The 12,601-nt window shown below is 46.8% G+C and overlaps 1 protein-coding gene across 4 annotated transcripts in view; it reads left to right on the top strand.

The window, feature by feature from the left end:
* Positions 1-842: 842 nt before the first annotated feature.
* CCDC150 (coiled-coil domain containing 150) overlaps positions 843-12,601 on the top strand; it is a 162,776-nt gene continuing 151,017 nt past the window's right edge. For 2 of the 4 annotated variants that reach the window (XM_069726966.1, XM_069726967.1), the window contains exons 1-3: positions 857-1,010; positions 8,342-8,490; positions 10,880-11,091. In XM_069726966.1, coding sequence (XP_069583067.1) covers positions 8,345-8,490; positions 10,880-11,091 — 358 coding nt within the window. In that variant the 5' untranslated portion in view covers positions 857-1,010; positions 8,342-8,344. Of the gene's footprint in view, positions 1,011-8,341; positions 8,491-10,879; positions 11,092-12,601 lie in introns of all 4 variants that reach the window. The other 2 variants (XM_069726963.1, XM_069726965.1) reach the window with 2 other exon arrangements.

Raw genomic sequence — 12,601 nt, 5'->3', positions numbered from 1 at the left:
TCCCCCATTAGGCAGCCTGTATAGTATAATGCTCCCCCATTAGGCAGTCTGTATAGTATAATGCTCCCCATTAGGCAGCCTGTATAGTATAATGCTCCCCCATTAGGCAGCCTGTATAGTATAATGCTCCCCATTAGGCAGCCTGTATAGTATAATGCTCCCCATTAGGTAGCCTGTATAGTATAATGCAGCCTGTATAGTATAATGCTCCCCAATAGGCAGCCTGTATAGTATAATGCTCCCCCATTAGGTAGCCTGTATAGTATAATGCAGCCTGTATAGTATAATGCACCCCCATTAGGCAGCCTGTATAGTATAATGCTCCCCCATTAGGCAGCCTGTATAGTATAATGTAATTGCGTCGGCGCAATGTGCTGGCCAATACAGTTACACAGCGTAGCTCCGAGTGGGCCCCATCAGAGCGCGGTGCCACCGCCCCCGCTAACCCACTATGTTACGGGCTGCAGCACATACATCACAGGAGTCAAGTGCCCCAAGTTCGCTCTGCGCTGCAGCTACATTGCGGTGCCATATAGGTGAATGGGGTCAGATTCCCGGCTTCAATAAAACGCCAAGATAAAAAATAAGAAAAGTGTGGTGGTTAGCTCCTTGAGGTATAAGTTACATTGTCTCCACAGCTGATTCCTGTAATGGGTGAGTTTATCATCTTATCCTTGGAAGCAGCAATAATCCACTCAAGAAAATTAATGAACGTAGCAAATCAGCACAGAAGAGAGAGCTGTGTGAATCCGCCATGTTTGTGAAGCCACTAAGAACGTCATAGCTCACTCTTTCCCCCTAGCGACAACTTCTTGAAGTGGAAACTATCAATCTCCGCTCTTGTTTGAGCATGCGCGGTTTACAGCGGGACAGTTTGAAGGAAGAAGCGGCTGTATCTCCAAGGTAACGGTGCAGGAAAGACTGCGGGAGCATCAGGAGCGCAGGCGTCAGAAGCCGCTTATGTATCGGGAAGTGTCAGCAGTGCGCACATCGCGGAGCCTTCTGCTGCTGTAAGTCCGGCATTGCCTCTATGATGGCGGCTGCTTTCCTGTCATTGAGCCTTGGTTCCTGGTTGTGTTCTGGGTGCCTTTCTCTGGGGGATTAGTGCCTGTTAGTGACTGCGGTGTTAATCTGCGCTTTATGGGAGCTCTCAGAACACTGCCGCGGTATATGTGTGCTGCACAGAGCACCGGCTGCATTCACCCTGCACATGGATCAGGAGCGCTCATTTCACATAACAACGCAGTGTAAACTATCTATGTAGTACTATCAATACTGTACCCAATGTACTATCATAGACTTCTGTATCTCAAATATCTTAGCATTCCAATTTGCACAGATAATAGTACAAATAATTGATATACTCCATCATGCAGTTATGACACGCTGTACAGGTGCTATCATGAGTAAACTGATAAGTTCAGATCAAATAGAGTACTCATCTCTAACATCACATGCTCCGCCGGAGCCTGTATTGTACTGCGCTTGCGTGAAAGTGGAACGCATCATTTGTTGTTTCACTCGGGTTGTCTTGTTTATGTAGCAGATGTTGTCTGCCTGTATATTTGGGGCAGGTTGGGAGTCTGCCTCTTGATACGGTATCCGATAGTATGTCTGGTATAGAATGGCTCATTCTATAGCGAGATAATAAAAAGAAGGCTATGCTATTATTATCAAAAGTAACAGCAAACCAGATATACCTTAATGCTGCCTGCATGGGATGTAGGGTCTCTTTGTGCGGTTTACAATCAGGAGTTTGCGCAGTGGCACCTTGTATATATTATACCTAGTGAGTGAAGGAGTCTGCGCAGTGTGCAGCCCGTGGAACGCAGGAGCAGCAGGTGCGTGCCACCAGGAGTCGGCGCTGTAGTCTTTGCCCATGAGACATCAGGGGGGCAGTCTTCCGGTTGAGCAACAGGAAGTGAGGCAGCTCCGGAGCCCCGGCAGACCTTTTAAAGGGAACCTGTCATCTGAATTTGGCGGGACTGGTTTTGGGTCATATGGGCGGAGTTTTTGGGTGTTTGATTCACCCTTTCCTTACCCGCTGACTGCATGCTGGCCGCAATATTGGATTGAAGTTCATTCTCTGTCCTCCATAGTACACGCCTGCGCAAGGCAAGATTGCTTTGCGCAGGCGTGTACTATGGAGGACAGAGAATGAACTTCAATCCAATATTGCAGCCAGCATGCAGTCAGCGGGTAAGGAAAGGGTGAATCAAACACCCAAAAACTCCGCCCATATGACCCAAAACCAGTCCCGCCAAATTCAGGTGACAGAGTCCCTTTAAATCTGAGGTTAGTGCATCGATATTCAGAGCTATCACATACCATCGGGATACATGTTATGGACTCGGGCCTCCTGATGAGCCAGAGGGGCGAAACGCGTTGAGGCGGTACTTATGAGAGGCGGATGGCAGGTTATGTTTGAGATGAGTACTCTATTTGATCTGAACTTATCAGTTTACTCATGATAGCACCTTAACAACTTTATAGAACACATACCCATATCAGCTATTAATAACTATAAGAGAAAAGTTTCCATATTACATTATGGGTCATATCATGAACAATATTGGGGTAATCGCAACACATAACTAGAAAAACTGCAGCAAAAAAGCGATCAAACAACACCCATAATTTACAAAAAATGAAAAACTTTATTAAATATTTCCAGGATAAGGAGCATAGGGAAACAGGGTTCATGCCGTATTGCACATGTAGGAAATGCAAGGGTGCACATCCGTGGGTGACAATATACACATAGATTAAATAGGTATCACAGCCTGTCAAACACTGGCAATGTGAGTATAACCATATACAATCATGTTAACCATCCAACCCTATTATACACTACTAGATTGTGGCCCGATTCTAACGCATCGGGTATTCTAGAATATGCATGTCCCCATTAGTATATGGACAATGATGATTCCAGAATTTGCGGCAGACTGTGCCCGTCGCTGATTGGTAGAGGCAACCTTTATGACATCATCATCGCCATGGCAGCAATAATGACATCATCGTCGCTGTGCCCGTTGCTGATTGGTCGAGGCAACCTTTATGACATCATCGTCGCCATGGCAACCATTGACATCATTGTCGCTGTGCCCGTCGCTGATTGGTCGAGGCAACCTTTATGACATCATCGTCACCATGGCAACCATTATGACATCATCATCGCTGTGCCCGTTGCTGATCCCGCTGCTGATTGGTCGAGGCAGCCAGGCAGGACGCAGGATGTCTACGTCCTTTATGACATCATCGTCGCTGTGCCCGTTGCTGATTGGTCGAGCAAAATAGACTACATATCGAGAATTACATGAGATATGTTTCCTAATCTCATATACTCTTGTATCCGCTGAATTAAAGGAGGTCGTAGTACGGTCGATATTAGGGCAGGCGACGCACCGACCACAAGGAACATAACCACGTCCAGGACGTCCACCATCAAGGAAAGTGGGTCTGGGTTCACATTGGTAATGACTGTGCACAAGATGGTCTTTGAGGTTTTTGGCCCGTCTAATCGTAATACTTGGTGTAGAAGGCAGTAGTTGATTCAAAACATGCCGGCACCGTCTCGCGTCCTGGGTTGCCGCGGTGATGCTTGCGTCATAGGAGGCGGACCTGGCGCGATGCAGTTAAAAGGCCGGCAATATATGACTGTCATGTACGTATGATGCAGCCAGGAAACACGTCCATTAAGACTTACTGACGGCTTTAGCCATAACCTCATTGGTGCAGAGAACCACATGACTACATTGCGATAAGAGATTGGTGGTTGGTCTCTTTTTATACCCGTACCTTTCCCCTTTCCCATTACCCCTTGAAAAAGGCCATCACGCCGAAACGCGCGTTGGGGCGGGTGCGCTCGGTGGGTGTGTTGATTCCCTAATCTGCTCAGGTAATTATTTACTTAAAAACATGAATTTGATATAGATTGATTGTATTTAAAATTTATACCTGTGATAGTGTATAATAGGGTTGGATGGTTAACATGATTGTATATGGTTATACTCACACTAGCTATTGAACCCGTTCTACGCCCGGGTGGCGAGCATTTATATTGGTATATGGTCTCCATCCTGGTATGTACTGCTCCATCCTGCGTCCCCATCCTGTCATGTGCTGCTCCCATCCTGCGTCCCCATCCTGTCATGTGCTGCTCCCATCCTGCGTCCCCATCCTGTCATGTGCTGCTCCCATCCTGCGTCCCCATCCTGTCATGCGCTGCTCCCATCCTGCGTCCCCATCCTGTCATGCGCTGCTCTCATCCTGCGTCCCCATCCTGTCATGCGCTGCTCCCATCCTGCGTCCCCATCCTGTCATGCGCTGCTCCCATCCTGCGTCCCCGTCCTGTCATGTGCTGCTCCCATCCTGCGTCCCCGTCCTGTCATGTGCTGCTCCATCCTGCGTCCCCATCCTGTCATGTGCTGCTCCATCCAGCCTCTGACCCGCTCGGCCCCGCTGCCTCTGACCCGCTCGGCGCCGAGTGCTGGGGGGCCTGAGCAGGCGGGGACACCGGCGCGCTGTGGGGGTCAGGTGCCGGTATCGTCGCCAGCTCAGGCCCCCCAGCACTTACTATATTCAACTGTCCTCCGTTCCACCGCTGTGCGCCACGCATTAAGCGCGTCATCGCGCCCTCTGAACTTAAGGTCACAGGCCGAGGACCGGGAAGATGGCGGCGCGCAGCGGTGGAATGGGGCCAGGTGAATATAGCCGATACTCACCCTCCTGGCGGTCCCTGCTTCTCTGTTGGAGATCGCGGTGTGCGTTCAGTGTTAACGCATACCGTGATCTCCCGGGAGCGTCACTCTGTGAGGCCCAGACTGCGCCGGCGCTTGCGCAGTCTATAAAGGCTTCGGACAGAGTGACGCTCCCAGCGTTATATTATAGATTGCCAGTGTTTGACAGGCTGTGATACCCAGTTAATCTATGTGTATATTGTCACCCACGGATGTGTACCCTTGCGTTTCCTACATGTGCAATACGGCATGAACCCTGTTTCCCTATGCTCCTTATCCTGGAAATATTTAATAAAGTTTTTCATTTTTTGTAAATTATGGGTGTTGTTTGATCGCTTTTTTGCAGCGGTTTTTTATGATAGCACCTGTACAGCATGTCATAGAGGGGTACTAACTGCATGATGGAGTATATCTATTATTTGTACTATTATCTGTGCAAATTGGAATGCTAAGATATTTGAGATACAGAAGTCTATGATAGTACACTGGGTACAGTATTGATAGTTATTATTCTGTGTTTATCTACCGTAATTGCCGTCTTATGCCTTTTCACATGTTCTCTATTGTTTTTATAGCACGGTGTGGGGATTAGGATTCCTTATACATAGGAGTGATCAATGTATAGTTGTCAGGGGTACCTTCAGTTAAATATCTGGGTAGAGGGACCCACTTGGATCATTAGGGTTTTTCGAGGGACCCCAGGGCCAGCCATTGCTGAGCGGGGGCGCCACAACGCTTCCCCTAGGGCGCCAACCCCCGCAGATATACAGGCACCAGTTTAGGAATTATTGTAGGAGCACTCATCCCTATACCAAATTTTCACGGTGTGTTTGGTGTGTATGGTATGACCACAGGTTGGTGGTATTTTAACATTATTTAATAAAATTGGTTTTATGGGGTATATTATGATTAGTATGTTTGAATATCAGGTCTGAACATATTCGTTCATTTCAACTCTCATTGACTTCAGTGAAGTTCGTCAAGTTTTGCAAATTCAGTATTCGCTGCCGATCGTAATCCGAACTGAATTTTAAAACATTTGCTCAACTCTACTGAAAACTGCTGCAGGTGAGTATAACACTAGGCTCAGGGAACTTATATTACTGGCACCACTCCAGCCCTGAAATAGAAACAAACAATCGTTGGAGCAGTGCTTTAAACAGCCGCAGATCTACAGACCTGTAAACATCATTGGTCGTTTATGTCCTTGATGGAGGTGGTGGAATGGGTAATGATGGGGTGGTGGGGGAGAAGGCAATGGTGGTGGCAGTGGAAAGCACAATGATGAGGGTGGTGGGGAGGAGGCAATGATGGAGGTGGTGGAATGGGCAATAATGGGATGCGGGGGGAGGAGGACAATGAGGGGTATGGGGGATTGGGATGGGAGGAAGGGGGATTGGGATGGGAGGAAGGGGGATTTATAATGGATTTAGGAACAGGAGTAGGGAGAGGTGGAGGAAGATGTTATTATTGATTATTATGTCTAAGGGTACCGTCACACTAAGCGACGCTGCAGCGATACCGACAACGATATCGATCGATGCAGCGTCGCTGTTTGGTCGCTGGAGAGCTGTCACACAGACAGCTCTCCAGCGACCAACAATCCCGAGGTCCCCGGTAACCAGGGTAAACATCGGGTTACTAAGCGCAGGGCCCAAACACTACATACTTACCTTCAGCTGTCTGTCCTCCGGCGCTCTGCTTTCCTCTGCACTGTCAGCGCCGGTCAGCCGGAAAGCAGAGCGGTGACGTCACCGCTGTTCTTTCCGGCTGGCTGGCGCGGACACAGGATGCAGGAGGAGTGCAGAGAAGCACAGCGCCGGGGACAGACAGCTGAAGGTAAGTAAGTAGTGTTTGTTTTTTTTAACGTTTACGCTGGTAACCAGGGTAAACATCGGGTTACTAAGCGCGGCCCTGCGCTTAGTAACCCGATGTTTACCCTGGTTACCAGTGAAGACATCGCTGGATCGGCGTCACACACGCCGATCCAACGATGTCAGCGGGAGATCCAGCGACAAAATAAAGTTCTGGACTTTAGGTACCGTCACACTGAACGATATCGCTAGCGATCCGTGACGTTGCAGCGTCCTGGCTAGCGATATCGTTCAGTTTGACAGGCAGCAGCGATCAGGATCCTGCTGTGCCATCGTTGGTCGCTGCAGAAAGTCCAGAACTTTGTTTCGTCGCTGGACTCCCTGCAGACATCGCTGAATCGGCGTGTGTGACGCCGATTCAGCGATGTCTTCACTGGTAACCAGGGTAAACATCGGGTTACTAAGCGCAGACCTGATGTTTACCCTGGTTACCAGCGTAAAAGTAAAAAAAAACAACGACTACATACTTACCTTCCGCTGTCTGTCCCCCGCTGTGCTTCTCTGCACTGGCTGTGAGCGCCGGCCAGCCGTAAAGCAGACCACAGCGGTGACATCACCGCTCTGCTTTCCGGCCGCTGTGCTTACACAGTGCAGGAAAGCTGAACGCCAGGGGACAGACAGCGGAATGTAAGTATGTAGTGTTTTTTTTTTTTTTTTTTACTTTTACGCTGGTAACCAGGGTAAACATCGGGTTACTAAGCGCGGCCCTGCGCTTAGTAACCCGATGTTTACCCTGGTTACCGGCATCGTTGGTCGCTGGAGAGCTGTCTGTGTGACAGCTCTCCAGCGACCAAACAGCGACGCTGCAGCGATCGACATCGTTGTCGGTATCACTGCAGCGTCGCTTAGTGTGACGGTACCTTTTCCTCAGCGACCAACGATCTCCCAGCAGGGGCCTGATCGTTGGTCGCTGTCACACATAACGATTTCGTTAACGATATCGTTGCTACGTCACAAAAAGCAACGATATCGTTAACGATATCGTTATGTGTGATGGTACCTTTACACAGTCCATTAGTATAAAGTGTACTCACTTATGTATAGCACAGTCCCTTAGTATATAGTGTACTCACTTATGTATAGCACGGTTCCATAGTGTATAGTGTACTCACTTATTATGTATAACACCATCTTTAGTTACATACTTAGTTATTACGTACCATCCTCTCTAGTTATATATGATGCCCTCCCTTATTATATAGCTTCCTCTGCTGTTATGTACAGTGCTGTCTCTTAGTGTATTCTTGTTATTTTTGTTATTCACAGTCCCCTCTTTTATTACATAGTCCCCTCTCTTGTTAGATATAAAATGACTACTGATGGAGGAGCCGGTGACCAGACTATCAGTCCATCAGCTCCTCCATTAGAAAAGAAGCTTTCCCATGCTCCATTAGCCATCATTGCATTATACAGCTAACAAGACAGGATGGTATGTAATAAAAAACTGGGCTCTATATAATCCAATATGAAAGGGACGGCAATATACATAATAAAGGAGACTATGTAATATATACGTGTGTGTGTGTGTGGCTATAATAAATAAATATATAATGTCAGCTTTGTCGCCTTAAAAGGAAGGGGCCCAGACACATTTTCTGCACAGGGGCCCCAAGCTGTCTGTCCGTCCCTGTACAGTGTGCTACAATGACACCGCTTGGTCTGCGGTTGATCTTGTCGTATAAAGGTACAATGGTCATCTGATGTCATTTTCCTTCCTGTACACAGGGAATGGATCGACCGGTGATCCCCCCGCTCACTATCCTTCCCACCGCCCCCGAAACCTTCTCTGTGCTGGAGCAGCGGATGCGGGTAGCAGAGGAGCAGACGGCCTCCCTGATCAGCGACCTGCAGGCACTGGGTGTGAGCAGCCACCGGTGAGGGGATTTGTGGACTTCCATCTCCATACTATGAGGAGGCTCGATGTGGTCATAGATGCGGAGTTCGCCATTGTATATAGGTTGACATTTTTAGCTGTATGACGCATATTGAAACATAACGGCTTCATAAAGGGCAGATTGGCGATTTTGAAAAATGAAAACAGTCATTGTTCGATTTTAGGCAAAAGTTTACAAGTGTGCTCAGCAGCAAGTTTACATGTTACAGAAAGGATCCTTACTGTGTGAACCCAGCCAAACCCAAAATAATAGCCCATATTCCCGTCTCACACATTTATTACACATAGACCGCATATGCCATCAATGTATGCTAGATGCTGGTCAGACTAATATGGGGCATGGGAATAGCCCTTTCCTAAAGTGCAGGCTGTCTTTCCTGAAAGATGGTATTTACTACTGTCCAGAGAGCAGAAGATCCTCACAACAGAGGTGACGTGTAAAATTCATCTACATAGGGTAACTTATCCATCTTCTGCCACCCGGCATTATTACTTCTGATCACCGTTATGCTAATATAGTACAGTAGATTAAATCTACGTTCATAATTATTTCTTGAAAAAGTTCAGTGTTTAAGTTAAAAGTTAGAATATAATGAGATGTCAAAATGTCTAGAGGACCAAAAATCTTGTTAATGTGAACAGTTCATGAGTAGGGATGAGCGGACCCATGGCTGTTCGGGTTCGACCAGTCTTTTTAAAGAGTCCGCTTCGGGACCTAAACTTGACACCGAACCCAATACAAGTCAATGGGGATCTGAACTTCAGTACTGTAAAATGGTCGTAGTAAGGGCTAGGGGGCTCCAAAAGGTGGAAAATGGGGATAAGATTAGGACAATTGCCCTGCAAACAAATGTGGATAGGGAAATTACTTAAAGGGGTTCTGTCACCATAACAATTATGGTAAAATAAGATGTAAATGAATAACATAAAATTCGTAACTTCGCTCAGAGAGACTGAGGCTTACTACTGCCAGTCCATTTAAAAATGTCACCCACAGAGCATGGGGTAGAGAACCCCTACAGAAGCAGCTTGCAAACTTCACCCACAGAGCCAACCTTCCATAGCGTTTAGTAAAAAAAAAATCCCTCTCCAATAAATTTGCCATTTTCCGATACCCGTAGCATCTCCATTTTTTGTAATCTCGGGTTGGGTGAGGGCTTATTATTTGCGCGCTCAGTTGACCTTTTTATTGATGCCATTCTGGTGTAGATACGATCTTTTTATCACTCGTTATTGCATTTTAATGCAATTTGCGGCAACCAAAAAAACATAATTCTGGCATTTTGATTCTTTTTCTCGTTGCTCCGTTTACCTATCGGATTAATTTTTTTAATGTATTCATAGATCGGGCGATTCTGCTCGTGGCGATACCAAATATGTGTATTTTTTTATTTTTTTTTATTTAAATTTTTTGTGAATGGGAGATGATTTAAACTCTTTTTTAAATATATTTTACATTTTTAAATATTTTTAAAAGCATATATTTTTTTTAACTTTTTACTGGCTTCAAAAGTCATCACCGATTGGATTATTATTTTTTTGTATATTTTGATAGATTAGACGCTTCTGAACGCAGCAATGCTGCATATGTACGGTGTGTGTGTGTGTGTGTATATATGTATATGTTGTTTTTTTTTAATGAGGCAAAAGGGCAATCATTTGAACTTTGTTTTTTTTTTCATATTTTTATAAGCCTTTTTTTGTCTGTTTTTACTGGAAGCTGCAATCATCTGATCGCTTCTGCTTTACATAATAGTTCATCAGCTTTGCTATGTATAGCAGAAATCACGATCTCCTATGAACGCCGGCCACATGACAAGCACAGGGGTCATCACCAGACCCTCGGCTCAGTGCATCCCTGCAGCATTTAACAGGTTTACAGCTGTGAGCGGAGCACTACTCAACACGTCGCTGTTAAAGGTGTGTGATAGCTGATTAAATCAGTCATGCGAGCCTGCATCAACGGCAGGGACACGACTTTAGACATACATGTACGTCAAAAATCGTAAAGGGGGTAAAGGAAGTACCCACTAGAAATTGAGTTAAAACATTGTGAATCATCAGCCGCTAACATAGGTCAGACCCGCAGAAATGTTTAGCACCAGAAAGTTATACAGTCTCTTAAGAACCACCAGTGCCGGACTGTTGGAATATTTCTCAGTATGGAAATATTCCAATACTCTCATTACATGCTAAATTATCCTGATTTGACTGCTAGGTATTGAATTTAATGTAACTTTTCCTTGTAATATCCGTCACCCTGAACCCTGGATTACCGTGCCTTGCTTGCTTTGTTAGGACGGGGTTTAGACAGAACTTCTTTTGCTCTCTTGGACATCCAGTCATTTTTCTCTATTGATTTCCATTAGATTTACGAAATGTGAAAAGTTAAAAGCTCAACATATCCGTCCAATCAGCCCAGTGAGGGCCCGGACTGCGTTCATTGGAGATGGTGATACCTTATGGAAAAACTGTGAAAATCTAGTCACTCGCATGTGTCATATGGAAAGCATGCTCCAGACTATGAAACTCAATGTTTTCCGCCTGCACACAGATCGAGAATTGAGCACAAAACACTCAGGTAAGTGGCTCCAGGAGCCGTTCATATACGTGCCATGTTTTAATAGCTGCATTCTAACCCATCGGAGGGAGTGGGCTGCCACACTAGCAACCCTGTCCTGTCTTGTGGTAGGGAACTGAAACAATTGGTTCACAGTCAGTAAAAGGTCTGAAAGCAACATGCGTGTAAGGCCGGTTTCACACGTCAGTGGCTCCGGTACGTGAGGTGACAGTTTCCTCACGTACCGGAGACACTGACTCACAAGGACACATTAAAATCAATGTGTCTCTGCACATGTCAGCGTGTTTTCACGAACCGTGTGTCCGTTTGGAAAACACGGAGACATGTCAGTGTTTGTGGGAACGCACGGATCATACGGATCCATTAAAGTCAATGGGTCTGTGTAAAACACGTACCGCACACGGATGCTGTCCGTGTGCAGTCCTTGTGCCGTGCAGGAGACAGCGCTACAGTAAGCGCTGTCCCCCCAGCTTGTGGTGCTGAAGCCCCATTCATTTCTTCTCTCCAGCAGCGTTCGCTGGAGAGAAGGAATGAAAAATCATTTTTTAAAATTTTTTTTTTTTTTTTTTTTTTTTTAAATAAAGTTCCCGGTAATCTTCCCCCTCCCACCCCCTTTGTGCCCGCCCGCTGGCATTAAAATACTTACCCAGCTCCCTCGGCGCTTCCATCCTCTCAGCGTCACAGCTCTTCCTGTATGAGCGATCACGTGGTGCCGCACATTATGGTGATGAATATGCGGCTCCACCTCCCCTAGGGGTGGAGCCGCATATTCATCACTGTAATAAGCGGCACCACGTGACCGCTCATACAGGAGAAGCTGCCAGCGCTGAGAGGAGAGAGGAGACATCGCGGGAGCTAGGTGAGTATTTCTATGCAAGGGGCCGGGCGGCGCACGGGGGATGGGAGGCAAACTTTATTTTTAACAAAAAATAACAAAAACTTGATCTTTCATCTCTTCTCTCCTGCGGGGGAGAAGAGATGAATGCCGGCTTCAGCACCATGCAGGGGGGACAGCGCTTAGTGTAGCGCTGTCTCTCCTGCACGGGTGTAGCGCTGTTCTCTCCTGCACGGTCTGTGTGGTCATCGGGCGGCACACGGATGCCGCACGTGTGCCACACTGATGTGCCACGTGAGCACACGGACACGGATAATTCCGGTACCGGAATTGTCTGGACGTGTGAGACAGGCCTTAACCCCTTCCCGACCTGTGACACAGCGTATGCGTCATGAAAGTCGGTGCCAACCCGACCTGTGACGCATATGCTGTGTCACAGAATGATCGCGTCCCTGCAGATCCGATGAAAGGGTTAACTCCCATTTCACCCGATCTGCAGGGACAGGGGAAGTGGTAGTTTAGCCCAGGGGGGGTGGCTTTACCCCCCCGTGGCTACGATCGCTCTGATTGGCTGTTGAAAGTGAAACTGCCAATCAGAGCGATTTGTAATATTTCACCTATTATAACTGGTGAAATATTACAATCCAGCCATGGCCGATGCTGCAATATCATCGG

This window comes from Ranitomeya imitator, chromosome 5, assembly GCF_032444005.1.
Source record: "Ranitomeya imitator isolate aRanImi1 chromosome 5, aRanImi1.pri, whole genome shotgun sequence".
Classification (NCBI taxonomy): domain Eukaryota; kingdom Metazoa; phylum Chordata; class Amphibia; order Anura; family Dendrobatidae; genus Ranitomeya; species Ranitomeya imitator.
This window is presented reverse-complemented; position numbering and strand designations above follow the sequence as displayed.